Here is a 27,434-nt window from a genome sequence, read left to right as displayed (position 1 = left end):
ATGAAATACCCCGATCCTGGTATATGGCCTGTATCCTGATGCACGGGGAGCAGTAAATACAGCCGCACATGATCACTACAGGCTGTAGTTGCCAGGGGTGATCATGGCCGGCTGTTAATTATGCGTGCACGCCCATCACCCCGCCCACCTGTCAGCGCCGGTTTCGCTGAGAGATGATGGGCGTGCATATGTAATGAGCGGGCCCTTGTGGTCATGGCAGGCGCTGCTGCAGCCTGCTTGTGCCCCCCATGGCCCGCTCCCCCTGCTGCACCCTCAATCCCGGCCGCAGCCCTATAGTCAGACCATAAGACGCACCCACCACTTTCCCCCAACATTTGGGGGGAAAAAAGTGCGTCTTATGTTCCGAAAAATACGGTATTCTGTCCCTTTTTATATTTGGTGATCATGCTTAAGGTAAAACAGCTGCTTTTTAACCAATATACCATGTTATGGGTTTATTCGTATATATTTAGTGTGGTTGGGGAATCTCAGACATGTGTCCATGTTCACCAGGATTCAGGGAGCGTCTGTTCTTCATTTATCAATAATAGTGGTCGGGCTGTAACCTATGCACAAACCTCCTACAGTCACAACTGTATAATCGAGCAAATGCCACATATTGTTTGACTTCAGTCAATAAAGCTCGGTGACAGACTAATCTCGCATTTTCTTTATTTGTGATTTTTTTTTTTTTTATAGTCAAATACTTTTATTAAATGCCGAATTAAGTGTTTTATTTTAATTCTCTGATGAATCATATCTATATATCCTACCTCATCAAAGCTGCCGTACAGTGTTAACAGCAATGCAGAGGTTAAATGCTACAGCGCCAATTGTGCATCCGTGTGAGATAAGTGAGCAGACGTGATTGGAAGTGACAAGCGGACGTGTTTCTGGATGCCTGAGCAAGCCACACATTCATTCCCACCCTTAAAAAGAGTAGGTCATCTTGTTATGTAACTGATGAATGCATTACTATGATTCATAGCAGGGCAGTGACTTTCAGACAATGCATATGTAGAACAGCAGCAGAAAGGCAAAAGTCAGGCAACCAAGCACAACAAAAAATAACTGACGAGAATCTGAATGTGAAAGTGTAGTTTTTATCACTGCAGCACTTGTAGCCGAGGAACAGATGTTGGGGCCACTTTCCAGGTTCACAATAACTTATCACAGCCCGCGATAATGTACAACACTTGTTCTGGAGATTGCAGCATCCATCTTCCGCACACCAGTCAGATCACAAGAGTGGACTCCGGTGGGAATGACGTTTCCTCACAGGCTGCTGGTATAATATGCTACTCCATTGGTATCTCCTGTGTCCGCACTTGGATTTGCTTGGGCGCTTTGTATGAGCCCATCCCTGCTGCTCGCTCTGCCTCTTCCTGGGTGTATGGCTCCTCTTTCAGCTGCTTCAGCCTGTAACAGAGATCACATCTAGTGATGAGCGAGTACTAAAAAGCTCGGGTGCTCGAAGCTCGGGCCGAGCCTCCCAAGATACTCGTGTACTCGGCCCGAGCACCGAGCCCAATGTTATCCTATGGGAGACCCGAGTATTTTTGTGAAATGACCCCCCGGCAGCATGGAGAAACCCTAAAAATGTCACAAAAGTCTCAGAAGAGTGCTCAAATGACATGGCATCAGCATGGGGAAGACCCCTTGAAGCATTTATCACTCAAAAGTCACAGATGTGAACAATTTTGTCCGAGTTTTACGCCATTTTTACGGACTCACCAGAAAACCTTCCAAAATGACACCAAAATGAATTTTCATGGCGGAAATGTTAAGGGCACATACTCAATAGTGAGATAGAGCTGGTGTATGTTACTTTTTGAGATTAATACATGAAAGATTTTACATGAAAACATTGTGTGGCACTCCGATGTCCAAAACGCACGTTTTGTGCTTTTTACTAGCGATGTCGGTCATTTTTTTTTTTTTATTCTATCTCCCTCAGTCCGTCGGTCGGTCTCTCTCTGTCTTGTCTGTCCCCCTCTCACAGTCTGTCGGTCAGTTCCCCCCCTCTCTCTTACTTACCGTTCCCCGATCACTGCCGCGGCGCTGCACAGCTGTTCAAACTCCGGTGGCTTTTCCTCTTTTGAAAAAGCCGGCCGCTCATTAATCAATCTCGTATTCCCTGCTGTCCTGCTTTTCGGCGCCTATGATTGGTTGCAGTGAGACACGCTCCCACACTGAGTGACAGCTGTCTCACTGCAACCAATCACAGCAGCCGGTGTGTGTATACTGTGCAGTGAAATAAATAATTAAATAATTAAAAAAAACGGCATGCGGTCCCCCCAATTTTAATACCAGCCAGATAAAGCCATACGGCTGAAGGCTGGTATTCTCAGGATGGGGAGCTCCACGTTATGGGGAGCCCCCCACCCTAACAATATCAGTCAGCAGCCGCCCAGAATTGCCGCATACATTAGATGCGACAGTTCTGGGGCTGTACCCGGCTCTTCCCGATTTACCCTGGTGCGTTGGCAAATCGGGGTAATAAGGAGTTAATGGCAGCCCATAGCTGCCACTAAATCCTAGATTAATCATGTCAGGCGTCTCCCCGAGATTCCTTCCATGATTAATCTGTAAATTACAGTTAAAAAACACACACACCCGAAAAATCCTTTATTAGAAATAAAAAACACTAACAAAGTCCCTCATTACCAATTTATTAACCCCGACAAACCCTCCATGTCCGGCGTACTCCACAGTCCTCCAGCGTCGCGTCCAGCTCTGCTGCATGGAAGTGACAGGAGCTGCAGAAGACACCGCCGCTCCGGTCACCTCCACGCAGCTAATGAGATGAGTAGCGCGATCAGCTGAGCTGTCACTGAGGTTACCTGGATCCAGCGGTGGATGCAGCGGTGGCCGCGGGTAACCTCAGTGACAGCTCAGCTGATCGCGCTACTCACCGCCGCTCCAGTCAGCTCCATGCACCAACTGAGGTGAGTAGAGCGATCAGCTGCTGTCACTGAGGTTAATCGCGGCACCGCTGGATCCAGCAGTGGCCGGGAGTTACCTGACTGACAGCAGCTGATCGCGCTATTCCCTTCATTAGCTGCGTGGAGGTGACCGGCGGCTTTTACTATTTTGAAAAAGCCGGCCGCTCATTAAACAATCTCCTATTCCCTGCTTTCCCCGCCCACCGGTGCCTATGATTGGTTGCAGTGAGACACGCCCCCACGCTGAGTGACAGGTGTCACACTGCACCCAATCACAGCAGCCGGTGGGCGTGTCTATACTGTGCAGTAAAATAAATTAATAAATAATTAAAAAAAAACGGCGTGCGGTCCCCCCCATTTTAATGCCAGCCAGATAAAGCCATACGGCTGAAGGCTGGTATTCTCAGGATGGGGAGCTCCACGTTATGGGGAGCCCCCCAGCCTAACAATATCAGTCAGCAGCCGCCCAGAATTGCCGCATACATTATATGCGACAGTTCTGGGGCTGTACCCGGCTCTTCCCGATTTGCCCTGGTGCTTTGGCAAATCGGGGTAATAAGGAGTTAATGGCAGCCCATAGCTGCCACTAAATCCTAGATTAATCATGTCAGGCGTCTATGAGACACCCTCCATGATTAATCTGTAAGTTACAGTAAATAAACACACACACCCGAAAAAATCCTTTATTAGAAATAAAAAACACACACACATTCCCTGGTTCACCACTTTAATCAGCCCCAAAAAGCCCTCCATGTCCGGCGTCATCCAGGATGCTCCAGCGTCGCATCCTGCGCTGCTGCATGGAGGTGACCGGAGCTGCAGAATACACCGCCGCTCCGGTCACTTCCACGCAGCAAATGAGGTGAGTAGCGCGATCAGCTGAGCTGTCACTGAGGTTACCCGCCGTCACTGGATCCAGTGACAGCGGGTAACCTCAGTGACAGCTCAGCTGATCGCACGGCTGTCTTCATTAGCTGCGTGGAGGTGACCGGAGCGGCGGTGTCTTCTGCAGCTCCTGTCACTTCCATGCAGCAGAGCTGGACGCGACGCCGGAGTCCGTGGAGTACGCCGGACATGGAGGGTTTGTCGGGGTTAATAAATTGGTAATGAGGGACTTTGTTAGTGTTTTTTATTTCTAATAAAGGATTTTTCGGGTGTGTGTGTTTTTTAACTGTAATTTACAGATTAATCATGGAAGGAATCTCGGGGAGACGCCTGACATGATTAATCTAGGATTTAGTGGCAGCTATGGGCTGCCATTAACTCCTTATTACCCCGATTTGCCAACGCACCAGGGTAAATCGGGAAGAGCCGGGTACAGTCCCAGAACTGTCGCATATAATGTATGCGGCAATTCTGGGCAGCTGTTGGCTGATATTGTTAGGGTGGGGGGCTCCCCATAACGTGGAGCTCCCCATCCTGAGAATACCAGCCTTCAGCCGTATGGCTTTATCTGGCTGGTTTTAAAAATGGGGGGAACCGCACGCCGTTTTTTTTAATTATTTAATAAATAATTAAAATTAATAATTAAAATTAATAAATAATTAAAAAAAACGGCGTGCGGTTCCCCCCATTTTTAAAACCAGCCAGATAAAGCCATACGGCTGAAGGCTGGTATTCTCAGGATGGGGAGCTCCACGTTATGGGGAGCCCCCCACCCTAACAATATCAGCCAACAGCCGCCCAGAATTGCCGCATACATTATATGCGACAGTTCTGGGACTGTACCCGGCTCTTCCCGATTTGCCCTGGTGCGTTGGCAAATCGGGGTAATAAGGAGTTATTGGCAGCCCATAGCTGCCAATAAGTCCTAGATTAATCATGTCAGGCGTCTATGAGACACCCTCCATGATTAATCTGTAAGTTACAGTAAATAAACACACACACCAGAAAAAATCCTTTATTAGAAATAAAAACACACACATATACCCTGGTTCACCACTTTAATCAGCCCGAAAAAGCCCTCCTTGTCCGGCGTCATCCAGGATGATCCAGCGTCGCATCCAGCGCTGCTGCATGGAGGTGACCGGAGCCGCAGCACACACCGCCGCTCCGGTCACCTCCACACAGCAAATGAACACAGCCGCGCGATCAGCTGCTGTCACTGAGGTTACCCGCGGCCACCGGTGGATGCAGCGGTGACAGCGGGTAACCTCAGTGACAGCAGCTGATCGCGCGGCTGTGTTCATTTGCTGTGTGGAGGTGACCGGAGCGGCGGTGTCTGCTGCAGCTCCGGTCACCTCCATGCAGCAGCGCTGGATGCGACGCTGGATCATCCTGGATGACGCCGGACATGGAGGGCTTTTTCGGGCTGATTAAAGTGGTGAACCAGGGTATATGTGTGTGTTTTTATTTCTAATAAAGGATTTTTTCAGGTGTGTGTGTTTATTTACTGTAACTTACAGATTAATCATGGAGGGTGTCTCATAGACGCATGACATGATTAATCTAGGACTTATTGGCAGCTATGGGCTGCCAATAACTCCTTATTACCCCGATTTGCCAACGCACCAGGGTAAATCGGGAAGAGCCGGGTACAGCCCCAGAATTGTCGCATATAATGTATGCGGCAATTCTGGCCAGCTGCTGACTGATATTGTTAGGGTGGGGGGCTCCCCATAACGTGGGGCTCCCCATCCTGAGAATACCAGCCTTCAGCTGTATGGCTTTATCTGGCTGGTATTAAAATTGGGGGGAACCGCACGCCGTTTTTTTAATTATTTATTTATTTATTTTACTGCACAGTATAGACACGCCCACCGGCTGCTGTGATTGGGTGCAGTGTGACACCTGTCACTCAGCGTGGGGGCGTGTCTCACTGCAACCAATCATAGGCGCCTGTGGGCGTGGAAAGCAGGGAATATGAGATGGCTGTGTACAGAGCACAGCGCGCCGGCCGGTATAAAGGCTCGGTCACGCTGTGCAGGCCGGCCAATCACTGCAATTCCACAACTAACAGGGCTGTGGCATTGCAGTGGTCTGCCAGCCAATCCCTGCATGAGGGCTGGCTCTCAAAAGAGCGCCAACATGCAGGGATGAAGACCACGAGTAAAGCACGAGTATTGCAAAATTACTCGGTACCCGCCGAGCAGCCCGAGTACAGTGATACTCGTGCGAGTACCGAGTAGTTACAAGCATACTCGCTCATCACTAATCACATCCTATGTAAGACCCATCACTCACATCTGAACCCTTCAAGGTATTCTCACAACAGCTCGCTCAACCTCCCAAATCAGAACGCACTCACCCCGACAAGCTTACACAGGCCTGTGTATAAAGTGAAACAGATCTTTACCTGCGCTTGTGAACTTTGGTCTTAAAATGTTCCTTTAACGTCTTCAGATCCACAAAGTATCTCCTTAAAAATAAGAAAAACTTATAGTGAGGACACACAACTGGCTTAATGAATAGATGCTATGCATGTCTGATACAAGTGTATACTGTTTGTTCCTTCCGCCTCTTTCTGTGCTGCCTATATATTACCACATATATTATTATTATTATTTATTATTATAGCGCCATTTATTCCATGGCACTTTACAAGTGAGAGAGGGTATACGTACAACAATCATTAACAGTACAAGACAGACTGGTATAGGAGGAGAGAGGTCTCTGCCCGCGAGGGCTCACAGTCTACAGGGAATGGGTGATGGTACAATAGGTGAGGACAGAGCTGGTTGCACAGTGGTGTACTGGACTGAGGGCTATTGTAGGTTGTAGGCTGGTTGGAAGAGGTGGGTCTTGAGGTTCCTCTTGAAGCTCTTGAATATATGGCTCGGCTGTCTACATACTGGTGCATACATTACATGTATTCCCATTCCCCACCTATGGGTGAATGTATGTTTGTTTGTTTTAATGTTTTGCTTATTGAAGCAAAAGAAAATAAAAATACATATATATCAGAAATCACAGTCTTAGCTTATACAATTACATTTGCATCAGCTGCTTCTCATTTTAACTCTATGGCTCTAGTTACTTATGCGTTATCTAGGCTTTCCAAATAATAAGCTGAACCATCGGATGCTGGGAAAGCCCAAATTAAATAGTAGCCTAGTTTCTGTATTAAAATGCAACAATTTTTAACAACAAGTATCAAAGGAACAAGAAGTAGGGGGGGGAGCCAGAATCTAGGAGAGCGAATTTTATCGCATGAAATTCAGTTCCAAGAATAGAGTTAGAGGAATAAAGAGACAATAGGGAAGGGGAGATAAAAAGAAAGAAGAGGAAAAAGGAGAGGATTTTGGTCTTAGGTCCGTTCAGTCCGTGGCAAGAATGGTTAGATAGCTATCACTCGTCCCAATGGAGGAGGAGAGGTGTGGCTTATATTCCCCTATGCTGCCGTCTGCGAGGTCACTACTGAAAATTGAGGTTTAGACTTGTAGGCCTGCCAAGCCTCCCAGACCTGGAGGAAAGAGAGCATATTTTGACGTGAGAGGGCTGAGAGTTCTTCGACATGATATAATTGATCGATCTTCAGCAAGAGCTGTGTGAGAGTGGGAATTTTCGTTGTGCGCCACAGTTGGGCTATGAGTAGCTTACAAATGACGCCAGTTTTGAAGAAGCTTTATCTTTAGGCCACATTGGAAAGTTCAGAAGCATTTGACCAGGTTCCAGAACCCCCTGTTTGCCTGTGAGGTCTAATATTAACTGTGATGCCATCCGCCAAAAGGTCTGGACAATCGGACAAGTCCACCACATATGTAAATAAGTACCCTTGTCCCTCTCGCAGCGCCAGCATTGATCTGAGTTGGAAGAGCTCCATGTACTAGACGAGGTGGGGACAATGTACCATCTCGTAATCACTTTAAATGAATTCTCTTGAACTCTCACACAGCAAGACGGACCGTGTGAGGCCTTGTAAATTTGGTTTGTTTGTAAATCGGTAAATGTAGTACTCAGGTCCCTCTCCCATCTTAGTATGTATGCTCTCTTTACCACCAGTTTTTTTGTAAGCAGGGTCTGGTACAGGTTAGAAAGAATTTTCCTGGGAGCCCGGGCTTGCATGCAAGAAGATTCAAATGCAGTTAAAGGTCTGTCGAGATGAGTATGAGGTAATAATGGCTGAATCACATGTTTTAACTTTGTATAATGAAGAAACGTGAGCTTAGAAAGGCCTGGGTTCATACCCATCTCCTGTTCAGAAATCAGAGAGCCGTCCACCAGAAGATCAGCTAGCGAAACATTCACCTTGGTCAGGAGTGAGGATTTCGTGGATGCGGCTTGATTTACATCGGCGTCTAATATGTCGGAAACTTGAGTTAAAGGGGAGAGAGGCGGGGCCACTATCTCTCTGTTTTCCTTCCACTTGTGCATGAGAGTTCTTGTGAGCACATTTGTGAAGGATCTTTTATCCCTCTGGGTAGCAGGGAAAAGTAGCATAGCTCGCAGGGGTGTGGGGGCTAGGTATTCTTCTATAGATATCCACAATTTAGTCGGAGGGCGTCTGATCCAGTCTATCGTTCTAGAGAGGACTGCGGCATTATAATATAACGATATATTGGGTAATCCCATGCCCCCCCTGTCCCTTGGGAGACTCAGTGTTTGAAAGTTGATTCTCGGTTTATGTTTGTGCCAGACATAATTGGAAATTAAAGAGTTACATTGAGAGAGAAAAGATGTGGGAATTGGTATGGGTAACATTTGAAAAAGGTAAATAAACTTTGGAAGTACAATGCTTTTAATTAAATTTTTCCGACCTATCCACGAGAGGAAGGGAGCCTTCCATGAGGCTATATGTGCGGTAAGTGTAGGAAGAAGGGGCTTGTAATTGAGATCAAATAGGGATTTGAAGGTTTTCCCCAACTTAATGCCTAAGTATGTTATGTGACTATTTGGCCACCGAAAGGGGAACATGTTTTGGAGAGAATTAGTAACTTTGCTGGCGATATTAATGCTTAATGCTTCTGATTTTGATAGGTTAATTTTGAAGTTAGACCAACGGCCATACTCCTCTAATAATTTCATAAAGGCAGGGAAACCCCTCTCCGGTCTGGTCATTACCACCAACAAATCATCAGCAAAGGCGGCGGACTTGTGGTGAACTCCCTGTAAATTGAACCCCTCAATGTCCCGGTCCTGTTGAATGGAGGCTAGCAATGGCTCCATGACCAGGACAAAGAGTAGGGGGGATAAGGGGCAACCCTGCCTTGTGCCATTTTTAATGTCCAGAGGGTTGGTGAGGGTATTATTTATTTTAATCCTGGCCGTGGGGGATGTGTACATCTGAAGAATTGCGCGTATGGTATCTGGGGGAAAGTGGAAGGCCTCCAGCGTCCCCCGCAAGAAGGTCCAGTCCACCCTGTCAAACGCCTTCTCGGCGTCCGTTCCCAGCAGCACTAGAGGCAATTTATGAATCCTGGCGTATTGCATTAGGTTTATTACTCTCAGTTCGTTATCCTTCCCCTCTCTGCCTCTGACAAAACCTGATTGTTCTGGGGAGATGAGATCTGGAAGAATATCTGCCACTCGATTGGCTATTAGGCTAGCATATATCTTTAGGTCCACGTTCAAGAGTGAGATGGGCCTATAGTTTCCACAGCACTCTGGGTCTTTCCCATCTTTGTGTATTAATGATATGTGCGCCTCTAGTGCTTGTTTGGGTATAGGGTCGCCAAGAAGAAGAGCGTTGCATGAAGCTAAGAGATGGTCCGCCAAAATATCAAAGAATTTCTTATAATAGGTAATGGGAAGGCCATCTGGACCTGGAGCCTTCCCCACGGGGCTCCTGGACAGGATGGACTGAACCTCCGCCCGGGAGAACGGTTTTCCTAAGGACTCCTGTTGTGTTTTAGAGAGTTTCGGGAGATTTAATTTAGTTAAGTAGTTTTGTATATCACATTTCCTCTTGTCCCTCTCCAATGTCGACTCTTCCGGTCGGATTTGGTATAGGTTTTTATAAAAGCGAAGGAATTCGTCCGAGATTTGAGAATAGTCTTGCGTACGGTGACCCTGTGTGGTTTTAATTGCATGTATGAACGTACGAGCCTGTCTTTTTTTATCATGGACATCATAAGTTTAGAAGCCCTGTCCCCATGGAGGAACAAACGATTCCTCCAACTGAGATAAAACTTAGCCGACTGCTTATTGAGTATATCTCTCAGTTCAATGCGCTTCGCAGTCAGCTGTTCTAATGTCTGTTGGGAAAGGGACTTCTTATGCTGGGCTTCCAACGTGGCTATCTCAGCATACAGAGTCTGCAAGAACAAATTTCTCTGCTTGTTGAGATGTGAGGAGATGGAAATCAGTTCTCCCCTAATGACCGACTTATGCGCTTCCCACAGTAACGGGGCCGCAATATCTGGTGTCTTGTTCTCTGCAAAATAATTACGGAGACATTCAGATATGCGTTTCTTATTTTCTTCCGAGGAGAGAATTGACTCATTCATTCTCCACGTGCGATGTAGCCAATACGGCCTCAGAAGTGAGAAACTAGCTGCAACATAAGCATGGTCAGAGTAGGGTGTTGATTGGATCTCTGAATCGTTGACATTGGGTAATAGGTGTCTAGGTAGAAAAATGTAGTCTAGTCTGTGGTATGATTTATGAGGATTAGAGAAGAATGTGAAGTCTTTTGCTGTGGGATGTTGATAGCGCCATATGTCTATTAGAGAGAGGGATTGGAGAGAGCATTTTATCCGAGATAGGTCCTTTAAAGAGGTGACTTTTTTTTGCAGTAGAGTCTAATTTGGGCTCCATAGCCACATTAAAGTCACCGCACAATATTGGAGTACCTTCTGAAAAATTGCGGAATTTTTTGAGCGTGGATAACAACCATCGAATCTGTCTAACATTTGGGGCATATACATTCCCTAGGGTTACCATAGAGCCCGCTTGGGTGAATGTATGTAATGTGTGATGGGTAGAGCTGTGTTTGCTAAGTGTAACCAGCAAAGATATGTGTGCGTGTAAGGGTACCGTCACACTAAACGACGTACCAGCACTTCTGACAGCGATACCACCTGGTCAGGATCGCTAGTGCGTTGCTACAGGGTCGCTAGTGAGCTGTCAAACAGTCAGATCTTCTCAACGACGCAGCAACGATACGGCGGTCGCGGGACCCTGTCACATAGCACGATTCAAATCTTGATTAGTAACATAGGAGTGCATCTACATTGCCTTTTCCGCGCCTCCTCTGCTCCAATTGGTGGTCGTAACTGTGTTGTGATTGGGCGGCCTTGCCTTTAGAGAAGGCAACATAATAGTGCTTCCATCCTTGTCCATCCTATAGTCCCGATGCAGAATGGACTGTATTACAATCTGCTGCTACACGCGGTCCTGGGCAAGTGAATTCAGCCCTCTGAAATGTACTGCGATCTACAAGCCAGAACAGAGGATAGAAGCGGCCAGCGCAGTAGCGATCACCAATCGGAACAGAGAGGTAACGGAAAACAACGAAGATGCACGCCTACGTGAGTCGCGACTGAGGTCGTTGGGTAAGGTGTCAAACACACTAATGTGTGCTGCCCTGCAGGAGCCTGACGACCAAAAAAAATGAACCAGAACAGTGTGTAACAATCAGCGATTTCACAGCAGGGGCCAGGTCGCTGCTTAGTGTCACACACAGCGAGATCACTGATGAGGTCACTGGTACGTCACAAAACCTGTGACTCAGCAGCGATCTCGCTATGTGAGAAGTACCCCTAAGGCTATGTGCGAACGTTGCGTATTTGCATGCAGTTACGCTGCGATCTGCACCGCAGCGTAACTGCATGCGTCCTGCGTCCCCAGCATAATCTATGAAGTTTATGCAGGAGACATGCGCATGTGGCGTATTAGAGCGCAGCGCTTCGGCTGCTGCCGAAACGCACGTTCTAAGAAGTGACATGTCACTTCCTTCCTGCGCTCTGCCTGTAGCCCCCGCTCTGTCTATGGGAGGGGCTGCACTCAGAGCGCATGGAATCGGCTTTTTTTTTTTCATTACGGACTCTTTCTGCAGCGATTTGAAGCACACGTGTGCTGTTCAAATCGCTGCAGAAATTTCTGCAGGGTCAAACGCTACGTGCGCACATAGCCTAAGGCTGGATTCCAACATCCGGCATGCAGGGTCGAAGTACAAGCTTTGGGTCTCCAGACCTTAATTGAGACTAATTCCAATGAGGTGTCTCTTATTAAGCTGCTTGCTGTAGTTTTGATAAAAAGACAGTTTTATCGACAGGGGATTATCATGAGAGGACTAGTAACCTTCCTGGCATGTAGTCCTCCATATTCATGAGTTGTGTATAACTGCCACACCTGCCAATCCAAATAGAAAACAGCCATTTAGTAGTTTGGTGGGGTTATACAGAGGTAAGCGTGTAGAGAACTGATAGATCTGCAGCAGATAAAATGTTTTTTTTTACTAAAGCACCCAGTAAAGTAAGTGACACATTGCTGCCTGCATAATAGAGGAGCAAAAACCTACTGACAGATTCCTTTAAATAGATAAATTTCAAAGTGCTTGAAGTATACAAACAAATTGTAAATTAAAAGGGTATTCCCAGCTCCAAGATCCTATCCCAATAAGTCAAAGGTGTAGTGATAATATTAGCAAATACCTCCAATTAGAAATGTAATTTAGTTCTCCTGATTCACTGTCACTTACCTCATGTTCAAGGTACTGCTGGACCTTAGGTATCCATGGTTATGATCATAGCAACTAATTGGCTGTGACTATATTCATGGTCGTAACTAAGCTCACCTAAGGTCCTGCAAGTCCTCGACACCTAAGGGGTTCTGCAATTCTCTGAACATGAGGTAACAACACAGTGAATCAGTAGAGCTATACTACATTTCTAATTGGAGGTATTTGCTAAATATTATTATTATTACTACCCCAAAAACCATATTAGGATAGGATTTTGCAGAGGGAAATACCCTTTAAGTCTTGTTAAAAATCTTCTCTGTTCTGAAGAACGTAACGATTTATAATTCTTTTACCGCTGGGTATGTAGGTTACTGAAAGCTGACACAGTCTATCAGAAGTCTCTGATTTCCGAGACAAGGAACTAGGATTAGGCCAGTTTCATTGCCCCTCTTGCCATTCTCTGATACCAAACATTTATTGACCTTATGTTCAATCATACCCGTGTGTCAGCAGATCCAGTGTAGTGAAAAGGCCATCTTTTCTGTATTATGTAAATGATCTGGCACCCCTCTAGTCCCTGCAAGTTCTCCAGCTCTACTCACTAATTACCACATAGCACCTCTCGATTGTTCTTCAAGGATGGCTGCATCACTGTGACAACTATTTGTGATCTGTACTTAAATCTCACACATTAAGTGTGTTCAAAGCCCTATGAATGTGTGGTGCTCTCCTTGCTTGACCATCGTCCTCATCAACATACATCCGGCACCCGCGAGATTTCAGTACAGAGCACAGTGGAGTATCACAATGGTGCAGACAACGATCAAGACAAAAGGGACTTTCAACATTTAGGAGATCTGTAGCAGTTGCCGGGAAAGGGACCAAAATCAACACGCTCATTTCAATAATTGAAGAAAGATGAGCAATGTATCGAAAATCAAGGCTTACAAATGAAAGAACATATGCAAATCGAGATAGGGAGAGGATAGGTGTCCTGGGATTGCTATATTATCCCACAATTCCTTCTAAATCAATATTAGACTCAAGGCAATATCTCATCTAGAGATGGATTGCAATTACACGTTTTGTCATATATATGTTTATTTCTTTTTGCGTGTATTGGAACAATAAAAAAAAAGAAAAAAAAACCTAAGAAAAAAAGGCAAACATTGGACATAATTTCACACAAACCACCCAAAATGGGCAGTACAAAACTGTTGAAACCTTTACAAAACTTTGTTTCATGTGTGTGATGCTCATTCAAACTCACCTTTGGAAAGTAACAGGTGTGGGCAATATGAAAACCACACTTGAAACCAGATAAAAAAAAAGACAAGTTGACTGAATCTTTGCATTATATATCTGTGTGTGCTACATTAAGCATGGAGAACTGGAAGAGGAGAAGAGAACTGTCTGAGGACTAGCAACAAAAATTGATGGAAAAAAAAACCCCACAACAATCTCAAGATTACAATTCAATCTCCAGAGATCTTGATGTTCATTTGTCCACGGTTCACAAAATAATCAAAAAGTTTACAACCCCTGGCATTGTAGGTAACCTCCCTGGACAGCAGAGAAAAATTGATGAAAGGTTACAATGCATGATAGTCCGAGAGGTGGATAAGCAGCTCTAATTGAGTTCCAAACAAATTCAAGCTGTCCTGCAGGCTTAAGGCCCAGTCACACTAAACAACTTACCAGCGATCCCAACAACGATACAACCTGATAGGGATCGCTGGTAAGTTGCTAGGAGGTCGCTGGTGAGATGTCACACTAAGCGACGCTCCAGCGATCCCACCAGCAACCTGACCTGGCAGGGATCGCTGGAGCGTCGCTACACGGGAAGCTGGTGAGCTGTCACAGGCAGATCTCACCAGCAACCAGTGACCAGCCCCCAGCCAGCAGCGACACGTGGAAGCGATGCTGCGCTTGGTAGCTAAGGTAAATATCGGGTAACCAACCCGATATTTACCTTGGTTACCAGCGCACACCGCTTAGCGCTGGCTCCCTGCACACCTAGCCACAGTACACATCGGGTTAATTACCCGATGTGTACTCTGCTACGTGTGCAGGCAGCAGGAGCCGGCTTTTGCGGACGCTGTTGTAACCACGGTAAACATCGGGTAACCAAGAAGCCCTTACCTTGGTTACCAGATATTTACCTTCGTCACCAGCGTCCGCCGCTCTCACACTGCCAGTGCCGGCTCCCTGTTCCCTGCACTCCTAGCCACAGTACACATCGGGTTAATTACCCGATGTGTACTGTCGCTACGTGTGCAGAGAGCAGGGAGCCGGCACTGACAGCGTGAGAGCGGCGGACGCTGGTAACGAAGGTAAATATCGGGTAACCAAGGAAAGGGCTTCTTGGTTACCCGATGTTTACCGTGGATACCAGCGTCCGCAGAAGACGGCTCCTGCTGCCTGCACATTTAGTTGTTGCTCTGTCGCTGTCACACACAGCGATGTGTGCTTCACAGCGGGAGAGCAACAACTAAAAAATGGTCCAAGACATTCAGCAACAACCAGCGATCTCACAGCAGGGGCCAGGTTGTTGCTGGATGTCACACACAGCAACATCGCTAGCAACATCGCTGCTACGTCACAAAAGTTGTTCCTTAGCAGCGATGTTGCTAGCGATGTTGCTTAGTGTGACGTGGCCTTAAGGGTGCACATGTGTCAGATGAGGAGAACTCCACTGCTGACACAGAGATAAAAAAGCAACACTTCAGTTTGCCAAAAAAACCTTTTAGGAAAGCTTGTGGACAGATGAGATCAAGATAGAGCTTTTTGGTAAAGCAGATCATTGTACTGTTTATCAAAAACAGAATGAGGCCAACAAAGAAAAGAACACAGTACCTACAGTCAAATATAGTAGAGGTTCAAAGATGTTTTAGGGTTGTTTTGCTGCCGCTGGCACTGGGTGCCTTCACTGTGTGCAAGTCATCATGAAATCTGAAGAATATCAATGAATTTTGGATCACAATGTGGTGCCCAGAGTCAGAAAGCTGTGTTTCTGTTCTAGGTCATGGATCTTCCAGCAGGACAATGACCCCAAACATACTTAAGAAGCACCCAGAAATGGATGTAAACAAAGTGCTGAAGAGCTCTGAAATTGCAGTAATGAGTCCAGATCTAAATCCCATTGAACATCTGTAGAGATGTTAAAATTGCTGTTGGGAAAAGGAACCCTTCAAATATGAGAGACCCGGAGCAGTTTGCAAATGAAGAGTGGTGCAAAATTCCAGCCGAGAGGTGCAATAAGGTTTTTGATGGTTATAGGAAGCGACTGATTGCAGTTATTTATTTCAAAGGATGTGCAACCAAATATTAAGTTGAGGGTGCCAACAATTTTGTCCTGTTTTGGAGTATTGTGTGAAATTAAGTCCAGTTTGCCTTTTTTTTAATCTTTTTTTTTTGTGTTGTTCCAATACACACAAAGAAAATGAACATGTATAACAAAACATGTAATTGCAATACTTTTTTGGGAGAAATACAATGGGGGGGAAATAATGATTTGATCCCTTGCTGATTTTGTAAGCTTTCTCACTGACAAAGACATGAACAGTCTGTAATTTTAAGCAGGGTGGATAAAAATCAATGTTTTTTTAAAAAAAAAAATAATAAAAAAAAAAAAAAAAATCGGATTTTTTTTATTTAAATCGGATTTTTTTCAATAAACTGCTTTTTGAGGAAAATATTTTACCATCCAAAGGTTCTTCCATCATGAGATAAAGCTGAGTTGTTTAACTCAGTAGAATAAAGGCTGTATATGTGTAACATTCACAATGCCATGCTCTTCCAGAGGTTTCTGTAGGATTAGTGGGCAGTTTCTCTCCTATATTATCACAGACGCTCGCTTTACTTACGCAGTTCTCAAAACTGAATTTGATTCCGCAGAGGTCCCAGCCTCTTCTTCACGGCAAAAATATTACAACATGAACAGAGTTGAGAAAAAGACCTTAATCCTATTGTTCTACAAACCTATGAATACAGAATCAACCCCTTCAGTGCCAAGTCCAAGAAGTTAGACAATATGTTTCTGATTGTTTGGAGTGGAATAGATCTGCACAACACAAGAAGAATGTGAATCTAAGTGTGAGGAGGAGGAAGGGCAAGCAGACAAGAAAATGAAAGTGAAACTTTGAGCACAATACTGCAGCATAGCCACAGACAGACAAGTCTGGATCTGTTTGTGTGTACGATCTGAGGTTTATTACATTCTTTCCTTATAATGGCAGCAGGCCGTAAAAGAGACCCAGTTTGGGAATATTTTAATGAAGCTCCTTCGCCTATCGGTAAGGCAGGCATGCGTGCAAAATGCAAACGATGCAACAAAGAGATGCAAGGCCTGGTGGCGCGAATGAGGCAACATCATGAGAAGTGCGGTGATGAAGATGACCAAAGAAACACTTCTGAACAGGCAGGATCTTCAGGTTGGTAAACATTTTCATTGAATACTATTTCTAAAGACTGAACTGTCATGTGTGAGAAAAATTATATTTCTTATTATTACTGCATGTTACTGTCATTTGGTACAGTTATGAAGAAAAACAAATATTTCTTTTGGGGCAGGGGCAGTGATGTGTTGTGTACAATAAGCAGAAATTGTATAATAAACAATAAAATAACAGCATTGACTTTTTTGTTTAGGGGAATTCATGGATTCTGGAAACTATCCACCTCCAAGATCACCATCATCCTGTTCTACAGTTTCAGAGTTATCCATCCAGGATAGTGCTTCATTAGCAGCAGCATCATCATCAGACACCCACAGCCACATATCACCATCACCCAATAGGAAGAAAAAACCTTTACCTCCTGGAACCACCATAGATAGGTTTGTGATAAGAACTAGCAGATTAGAAAAAGAGTTGATTGATGAAAAAATTGCCCAGTTTATTTATGCAACGAACTCTTCTTTCCGTCTGACTGAGAACCCACATTTCATTAATATGGTTCAGTCACTGAGACCAGGATACAGTCCACCCAGCAGAGCTGATGTTGCAGGGAAACTGCTGGATCAAGTGTATGACAGAGAAATGGAGCAATGTGCAACAGCTCTGGAGGGTAAAATTGTTAACCTAAGTATTGATGGGTGGAGTAATGTCCACAATGATCCTATTGTATGTGCTTGTATAACAACAGAAGAAGGTAAAGTCTTCCTTGCACAAACAACTGATACGTCAGGAAATGCACACACAGCAGAATACTTACAAGAAGTGGCAGTAAAAGCTATAACGACATGTGAACAAAAATTCAAATGTCTAGTACGCAGTTTGGTCACTGACAATGCTGCAAACGTATCCAAGATGAGAAGAGATTTAGAAGAGCAGGGAGGGAATACAAAGCTGCTAATAACATATGGTTGCAGTGCTCATTTGCTGCACCTCTTAGCCAAAGACTTAAGTGTTCCAGAAATAAAGGCTAATGTTGTTGAAATTGCTAAATACTTCTGTAATAATCATTTTGCTGCAGCAGCTCTGAAAAGGATGTGTGGAACCAAGCTAACGCTCCCACAAGATGTTAGATGGAACTCTGTGGTGGATTGTTTTGAGCAGTATATCAAAAACTGGCCTATTCTGATGACACTTTGTTAAGAAAATCGAGATAAAATAGATGGCACTGTCACTGCCAAAATCCTCAACATTGGGCTTAAGAGAAATGTTGAACATATGCTGAGCTTCCTGAAACCCATCTCTCAAGCTTTAAACAAAATACAGAAAAATAGCTGTTTTATTGCGGATGCTGTTGAAATTTGGAAGGAACTGAGTGAACACTTAAAAACAGAACTACACATGGACAAAATTCAATTACAAGCAGTAAACAAACGAATGGGACAAGCACTGACTCCAGCTCATTTTTTGGCAAATCTTGTCAATATCCAATATCAGGGTCAAAACCTAAGTGCTGAGGAAGAGGAGTTAGCTATGACATGGGTATCCAGCAATCATCCATCTTTAATGCCAACTATAATAAACTTCAGAGCTAAGGGGGAACCATTCAAGAAATATATGTTTGCTGAAGATATTTTAAGGAAGGTCACACCAGTAAACTGGTGGAAGTCACTTAAGCGCTTGGATTTAGAGACTGTTCAAGTAATGATTTCACTTTTAACAGCAGTAGCTTCTTCTGCAGGCGTTGAAAGAATATTCTCTTCCTTTGGACTCATTCATTCTAAATTGAGAAATCGGTTGGGACCCAATAAAGCAGGAAAGCTTGTTTTTCTTTTCCAGATTATGAATAGGAACAAAGAAGAAGAAGATGATGATGAAGATGACGACAAGTGAGCTACAGAGGACAGCAGGGACAGTAGTATTTAAGTTTTTCATGTGTCGGCTGGGCTGACAGTCTAAGTTTCTTAAAATATATATATATTTTGTTTAGCCAAATTAGTTAACAAACATGGGTGTTTGTTTAAGCAAATAACTTATGCTGTAATGTTGTTATTGTTTCAGTTGAATAAATCTATTTAAATTGTTATTAAGGTCAGGATTATTTTTCTCCTTCCTAAGTACAACAGAACAGTGGTGTCCAAATATGAATGATTAACCCATTAAACTGGGGAGAAAAAAGTAATATAAAAAGTGATTCTAAAAATCTTCATCTACTTGCATGTTAAAGTAGCAAGAACTAGTTTCGGTAGAAACTTTGATTTAAATCACTGATTTAAATCAAGCCTTACTGACTAGTGATTTAAATCGTGATTTAAATCAGTTAGATTTAAATCAAATCCACCCTGATTTTAAGCATAGGTTAATTTTAACAGTGAGAGATAGAATATCCAAAATAAAACCCAGAAAAGCACATTGTATAAATATATTTGCATTTTTCAGAGAAAAATAAATATTTGATCCCCTACCAACCATTAGGCGTTCTGACTCCTACAGAACAGTTAGATGCTCCTAATCAACTTGTTACCTGCATTATAGACACCTGTCTTAAATTGTCACCTGTATAGAAGTCTCCAGTCCACACACTCAGGCTGGTTTCAGACGTCCGTGTTTCAGGTACGTGTGACATCCGTTTTTAACACAGATGCCACACGTACGCATGTTATTCTATGCTGATACTCACACGGTCGTGTTTTCACACGGATCGTGTGACCCCTCGTGGCCCCGCACGCACACACGGAGACATGTCCGTTCTTTCTCCTGCATCACAGGTGTCACACGGACCGCACACTGATGTGATCCGTGTGACATCAGTGTGACATGTACCGGAGAAAACTCGGGTCTTTTAATTAAAAAGATTTTCCATAATCATCTGTATCCAGCGCTGTTTTCTTCGACTCTGCTGTCTCCTTCTGACCCCCGTTCATTATTCTCATTGATTATTCACTGCACTGAAGAGCTTGAAGCAGGAACAGCGCTGGGGACTTCAGTTCCGGGGAAAGGTGAGTATCCAACAGTGTGTGTGTGTGTGTAACTGGAAGCCGGAGCATCGCCAAGTACAGCATCACAGGGACAGGTGAGTATTCAGCAAGTAGTGTGTGCAGTGACGTCCATGAGGTCATCAGAGTTCCCAATGAACTCTGATGAACCCGTGAAGTCATCGTGGTGACACCCGCTGTAGCGTGGGGGTCATCAGAGTTTATTGGGAACTCCAATGACCTCCTGGACGTCACTGCGCACACACACTGCTTGCTGAATACTCACCTGTCCCCGCGGTGCTGTCCTCGGCGGTGCTGTCATCGCAATGCTCAGGTCCGCAGTGCGGTGAATAATCAATGAATATAATGAGAACATGTCAGAAGTGAAAGGCAGCAGAGACCTGTGGGTGTACTAACATGCTAAGAGGGAGGACTAGTCGGGGAAGTAACGCCCTTACGACTAGTACTTTTTCTAAAGCTCTCTTTATCTATGCTACTAGATACAGGGACAGTTAGGCAGGGTTAGCAATATGTACCCAGAACTGCTCGTGGCTCTAGGTGCATATTGCAGCTGACAAGTTCACTTTAGGTCTTGCTTGCCAGAGGGATTACATACTGATTTCTCTCTGCAAAATACAATTAAATTTATATAATTTATACAATGTGATTTTCTGGATCTTATTTTGGATATTCTCTCACTGTTGAAATTAACTTACCCTTAAAATTACTGACTGTTCATGTCTTTGTCAGTGGGCAAACTTACAAAATCAGCAAGGGATCAAAAAATTATTTCCCCCACTGTACTTCATTTTCTGGAATAATTTCAAGGGTGCCAAGACTTTCGGCAATGACCGTATGTTTGGAGCTGAAGTCATAAAATAGTTTGTCCTAAAATACGACAACATCACAGCACCTCTCACTTACCAAGTTGGGAGTGGGACAACCCCTCTAAGATAGCCATACAAAGAGATCAGATATGCTTGACCAAGAAGACAGTCTACCACATACGTATAGTGACAGTTTTCAATATAACACATGACGGAAATTGTTTAAAGGGAATCATCATGTGAAAAAAAAAATGCCATTAACTTGCCGATATGGGGTTAATCTGCAGGTTAATAGTGCTTTAAAACCGCCTGGCCACCACATTGAAAGACTGGCTACTGAGAGGAATTTAACTTTATTCCTCCCTGCAGCCTTCAGCTTTCAATCAGAGATGTGGCTTCAGATGTGGCTCAGTACATTGTGAGCGGCGGCTGTAATCACACCCCGGGACTGAATGGCAGCAGCTTAGTACTGATGCGCTGCTGTGCCAGCTGTTAGTCAGTGCCGGGGTGTGATTACAGCTGCCGCTCACTATTAACTGAGCAATGACAAACTACTAAAACCACTCCTCTATGACAGGAAGCCGAAGGCTGCCAGGAGGAATAAAGTTAATTTCTTCCAAGTTGCCGGCTAAAAGTGTGATGGCCGGGCAGTTTTAGAACGCTGTTAACCTGCAGATAAAACCTATAACTTCAGGTTAATAGTATTTTTTGCCATGACAGGTTCCCTTTAAATGTCTTGTGGAGCAGGTTACCGACATTTCTATTAGGGTAGTCCTTGCTACCTGGAAGTTGGAATCATATTTTTTGCCTCGGTAAAGAACGTCATTGTTAACTAGAGATGGCGCTAGACTTATCACTATGAAGGACATTACAGATAGTGACAACTAAAACGATTTTTACTTCAGTGGAATCCATTAACGTTAGCACAGATTTATTTCTGCATGTCTGAGTGGCCAATTACAGTTATTCTTAAAGGGAATCCGTCAGAAGGATTTCACCCCCAAACTATTAATATACGCATGTAGCTCTTTCAAAGACAAGTCCAGTGATGCATTGACATGGCCAGTCTGTTCCTCCATTATTGAGAAATCAGGGTTTAAATTGATATGCAAATGTGGCTGAAGAGATACTAATGATCTGTAGCCTGTGTCACTCCAGCTCTATCCCCTGCTGGAACAACCTCTATGCTGTGTGCCTTCACACAGAGTAAACGTTGAGGTCTTTCATTCTGCTGCTTTCACTGATGGGCACAGGTCCTCTTGGTTACGGGATAACCAGTCTAATCTATATTCCTGTATTCTCTCCTCCTCACAAAACCTGCACGTCACACACCGCACAATACAGAACAATGTACTCACGCGCAGTGTATACAGTAATGTTGTGCATTGCCGGGAAGACTGTAGTCTATTTCCTGCTTTAGTAACCGAGGAACATTTTCAGGACGAAGATCTTCATGAATCTGGTCTATGTCTTTAACTCTCCTTTTGGTTTTCCAGAGTTTTGAAATATTTTTCTTTTTGTCGCTTTTGTGATTTCCGATCTGCTTTGAGCGAGTCATTGTGGTCTAAAAGGAAGAAAAAAAATCACCCCAAAATTATGATGAAAAAGGAATAGGATAATATCAAAATATTAATGAGAATCTGTAAATACATTTTTGCTGCACAATCTGAGGGCAGTTTATAGTAGGGCAGACCCTGATTCCGGCACAGGGTCATTTACTGTAGTTTTCATAAATCACTTATCTGCTGTATCGTTCCTAGATCTCATGTAGTTCTTGATATACAAGAGCATCTCAATAAATCAGAATATCATCAAAAAGTGAAATTTATTTCCATAATTCAATAAAAAAGGGAACATATTATATATAGTCATTACACACAGAGGGATCTATTTCAAATGTCTATTTCTGTTAATGTTGAAGATTATGGCTTACAGCCAATGAAAACCCAAAAGTCATTATCTCAGAAAATTAGAATAATTACCACAAAACGCCTGCAAAGGCTCCCTAAGCGTTTAGAATGGTCCCTTAGCCTGGTTCAAATAGGAGAAAATAGGACTTTGTGTGCCAAAATTACGTACCGACATAATTAATATCCCCCAAAAGCAAATAGTTGCATGTAAAAATTCGTTTTTATTAAATATAAGGGATGGGGATAAGAAATCAAGATACAATACAATGATTCATATATAGTGCAGGGAACGAGGACAAGGAAAAATGGCACGAAGGACCCTACAGAGTAATTAGGGTAGATAGACCTATAAAAAACTAGCCCGGCAATCTATAGTATATAGCAAATGCTGACATGCTGCACGGTGTTCACACTGTGGTGGCTTCTCTTTTGAAAATGCCGGCCGCTCATTAATCCATCACGTATTCCCTGCTTTCCCCGCCCACCAACGCCTATGATTGGTTGCAGTCAGACACGCCCCCACGCTGAGTGACAGCTGTCTCACTGCAACCAATCACAGCTGCCGGTGGGCGTGTCTATATTGAGCAGTAAAAAAAATAAAGAAATAATTGGAAAAAAAACGACGTGCCAGGGTAAAGCCACACGACTGAAGGCTGGTATACTCAGGATGGGGAGCCCCACGTTATGGGGAGCCCCCCAGCCTAACAATATCAGCCAGCAGCCACCCGGAGCTTCTAAAGACATGACATCATCATATGGGCTGTCCCATATTGTATAAAGACATAGTACTCTACGAGTATGTGTGCACGTTGCGTTCTGGTTGTCAAATATTCCGCAGCGTTTAAGTCACTGCATGTGCGTTTCAAAACGCAGCCGAAAAGCTGCGTTTTGGATGCATTGTGAATGCAGAATTCATGCGTTCTGGATGCTTGTTCTGCCACAGACAGATGGGAAAAGCATCCAAACATGGACAAAACAATTGACATGTTGCTTTTTAGAACAAAGAGATTTGGCAAAATATTTCAGCATGCACAACGCTGCGTTCTAAAATGCAACGTGCGGCTGGAATTTGCACAATCTTCATAAGATTGTGCTGGTGACGCAGAACACGTCTTTACACTGCAGTGCAAAACGCAGACGTGCACACATAGCCTTAGTGTATGTAAACTTTTGCCTTTGCAGAAAATAATAAAAATGCCTTCATTCTCTCTCTCATTGTTCTGGCATTTGGTAAATATAAATAATTTTGGTTCCTAACTGACCTAAAACAGGAAAGGTTTATTCTGCTTTTATGTCAGATAGTGAGAAAAACCTGCAGATGTGTCTTTATAGTGTATACATGACTCATGTTTGTGATAAATTTACTGTAGTAAAATGGTAACATCACTACTTATATCATGTAGCTGAAGTGCAGCACAGATTCATCTCAACTAAAAGCCTAGATTCTTAGATCAGAAATAGAACAGAAATTTATAGGACATTTCATAACTTTCCCAAATTCTTATGAAAAAATATTCAGCACATTCTGCATTGAAATGTATTAAATATTTTAGGAGTCAGAGTCAGTCCAACTTATACCGACTCCACCAAAATGGACACAGACTCCCCAGCCCAGAGAGCAGCGCATTCTGCTTACCAGTCTCCTGCGCGGCGGCAAAGCCATGTGCCCACAGCGCTTTTCTGCACATAAAAAACAACCGCCTCTCTATGCAGCCAGTTTCTGTACATCCGCACTACAAAACTGCTCTCTCCACATCCTCTCTCCACAGCCGCTCTCTCCACATCCTCTTTACACAGCCGCTCTCCCTATATCCTCTCTTGGTAGCCGCTCTCCCTATATCCTCTCTTGGTAGCCGCTCTCCCTCTATCCTCTCTACACAGGCGCTCTCCCTATATCCTCTCTAGGCAGCCGCTCTCCCTATATCCTCTCTAGGCAGCCAGTTTCTATACATCTGCACTACAAAGCCGCTCTCTCCACATCCTCTCTATGCAGCCACGCTCTCTATATCCTCTCTAGGCAGCTTCTCTCTATAGCCTCTCTAGGCAGCCGCTCTCCCTATATCCTCTCTAGGCAGCTGCTCTCTATAGCCTCTCTAGGCAGCCCCTCTCCCTATATCCTCTCTAGGCAGCCGCTCTCCCTATATCCTCTCTAGGCAGCCGCTCTCCCTATAGCCTCTCTAGGCAGCTGCTCTCTATAGCCTCTCTAGGCAGCCGCTCTCCCTATAACCTCTCTAGGCAGCCACTCTCCCTATAACCTCTCTAGGCAGCCACTCTTCCTATATCCTCTCTATAGAGCTACTCACCCTATATCCTCTCTATAGAGCTGCTCACCCTATATTCTCTCTAGGCAGCCGCTCTCCCTATATCCTCTCTATAGAGCTACTCACCCTATATCCTCTCTATAGAGCCGCTCTCCTTATATCCTCTCTAGGCAGCCGCTCTCCCTATATCCTCTCTAGGCAGCTGCTCTCCCTATATCCTCTCTAGGCAGCCGCTCTCCCTATATCCTCTCTATAGAGCTGCTCACCCTATATCTTCTCTATAGAGCTACTCACCCTATATCCTCTCTATAGAGCTGCTCTCCCTATATCCTCTCTAGGCAGCTGCTCTCCCTATATCCCCTCTAGGCAGCCGCTCTCCCTATATCCTCTCTATAGAGCTGCTCACCCTATATCTTCTCTAGGCAGCCGCTCTCCCTATATCCTCTCTAGGCAGCTGCTCTCCCTATATCCTCTCTATAGAGCTGCTCACCCTATATCCTCTCTAGGCAGCCGCTCTCCCTATATCCTCTCTAGGCAGCCGCTCTCCCTATATCCTCTCTATAGAGTTGCTCTCCCTATATCCTCTCTAGGCAGCCGCTCTCCCTATATCCTCTCTAGGCAGCCGCTCTCCCTATATCCTCTCTATAGAGCTACTCACCCTATATCCTCTCTATAGAGCTGCTCACCCTATATTCTCTCTAGGCAGCCGCTCTCCCTATATCCTCTCTATAGAGCTACTCACCTTATATCCTCTCTATAGAGCTGCTCACCCTATATTCTCTCTAGGCAGCCGCTCTCCCTATATCCTCTCTATAGAGCTACTCTCCCTATATCCTCTCTAGGCAGCCGCTCTCCCTATATCCTCTCTATAGAGCTACTCTCCCTATATCCTCTCTAGGCAGCCGCTCTCCCTATATCCTCTCTATAGAGCTACTCACCCTATATCCTCTCTATAGAGCTGCTCACCCTATATCCTCTCTAGGCAGCCGCTCTCCCTATATCCTCTCTATAAAGCTGCTCACCCTATATCCTCTCTATAGAGTTGCTCTCCCTATATACTCTCTAGGCAGCCGCTCTCCCTATATCCTCTCTACGCAGCCACGCTCTCTATATCCTCTCTAGGCAGCCGTTCTCCCTATATCCTCTCTAGGCAGCCGCTCTCCCTATATCCTCTCTATAGAGCTGCTCACCCTATATCCTCTCTATAGAGCTACTCACCCTATATCCTCTCTATAGAGCTGCTCTCCCTATATCCTCTCTAGGCAGCCGCTCTCCCTATATCCTTTCTATAGATCTGCTCACCCTATATCCTCTCTAGGCAGCCGCTCTCCCTATATCCTCTCTAGGCAGCCGCTCTCCCTATATCCTCTCTAGGCAGCCGCTCTCCCTATATCCTCTCTATAGAGCTACTCACCCTATATCCTCTCTATAGAGCTGCTCACCCTATATTCTCTCTAGGCAGCCGCTCTCCCTATATCCTCTCTATAGAGCTACTCACCCTATATCCTCTCTATAGAGCTGCTCACCCTATATTCTCTCTAGGCAGCCGCTCTCCCTATATCCTCTCTATAGAGCTACTCTCCCTATATCCTCTCTAGGCAGCCGCTCACCCTATATCCTCTCTAGGCAGCCGCTCTCCCTATATCCTCTCTATAGAGCTACTCACCCTATATCCTCTCTATAGAGCTGCTCACCCTATATCCTCTCTAGGCAGCCGCTCTCCCTATATCCTCTCTATAAAGCTGCTCACCCTATATCCTCTCTAGGCAGCCGCTCTCCCTATATCCTCTCTATAGAGCTACTCACCCTATATCCTCTCTATAGAGCTGCTCACCCTATATCCTCTCTAGGCAGCCACTCTCTCTATATCCTCTCTATAAAGCTGCTCACCCTATATCCTCTCTAGGCAGCCGCTCTCCCTATATCCTCTCTAGGCAGCCGCTCTCTCTATATCCTCTCTATAAAGCTGCTCTCCCTATATCCTCTCTAGGCAGCCGCTCTCTCTATATCCTCTCTATAAAGCTGCTCACCCTATATCCTCTCTAGGCAGCCGCTCACCCTATATCCTCTCTATAGAGCCGCACTCCCTATATCCTCTCTATAAAGCCGCTCTCCCTATATCCTCTATAGAGCTGCTCACCCTATATCCTCTCTAGGCAGCCGCTCTCCCTATATCCTCTCTATAGAGCCGCACTCCCTATATCCTCTCTATAAAGCTGCTCTCCCTATATCCTCTCTATAGAGCTGGTCACAAAGGAACATTTGTTGCTTTACTTTCATCAAAATAAAATTACTGGCTAATGTTCCCCTTTTTCACTATATAAATCAAAAATTCAAGAGAGCTCATGTTTTACTAATAATTTGTGGGTAAAGCAAGAAAAGTCGGAACGGAAAGTGAGAGATTCCTCAGCGACTCCGGCCCAAGGAGCGCGAAGAGGCGGAAAATCGTACAGCACTCACCTATCGTACAGTCCGGTCAGCTGGGCTACCATGCCGCAAAGAGGGGCATTACCACAAGAGCGCGAACTGGAAATCGTCCCCCTGATAGCTAATAACAAAA

The 27,434-nt window shown here is 44.7% G+C and overlaps 1 protein-coding gene across 1 annotated transcript; it reads right to left on the bottom strand.

The window, feature by feature from the left end:
* Positions 1-1,083: 1,083 nt before the first annotated feature.
* LOC142289877 (zinc finger protein 593-like) lies at positions 1,084-27,434 on the bottom strand. Its single transcript, XM_075333819.1, has 4 exons — positions 27,335-27,434; positions 22,062-22,267; positions 6,241-6,303; positions 1,084-1,419 (listed from the first exon to the last, which is right to left on the bottom strand). Exons 2-4 carry the CDS (start codon positions 22,259-22,261, stop codon positions 1,299-1,301), a joined length of 384 nt encoding a protein of 127 aa, XP_075189934.1. The 5' UTR covers positions 22,262-22,267; positions 27,335-27,434; the 3' UTR covers positions 1,084-1,298.

The sequence above is a fragment of the Anomaloglossus baeobatrachus genome, chromosome 2 (assembly GCF_048569485.1).
Source record: "Anomaloglossus baeobatrachus isolate aAnoBae1 chromosome 2, aAnoBae1.hap1, whole genome shotgun sequence".
Taxonomy (NCBI): domain Eukaryota; kingdom Metazoa; phylum Chordata; class Amphibia; order Anura; family Aromobatidae; genus Anomaloglossus; species Anomaloglossus baeobatrachus.
The sequence above is the reverse complement of the archived record's forward strand: the minus strand, read 5'-3'. Positions and strand labels throughout refer to the sequence as shown.

Bases quoted from the DNA above. Each gene is read 5' to 3' on its own strand.
- LOC142289877 (XM_075333819.1), bottom strand. From the start codon at position 22,261: ATGACTCGCTCAAAGCAGATCGGAAATCACAAAAGCGACAAAAAGAAA. The intron at 6,304-22,061 runs GTGAGTACATTG...CTTATTTTTAAG, and splicing joins CATTACTGTATACACTGCGC to GAGATACTTTGTGGATCTGA. The intron at 1,420-6,240 runs GTAAAGATCTGT...TCTCTGTTACAG, and splicing joins ACCAAAGTTCACAAGCGCAG to GCTGAAGCAGCTGAAAGAGG.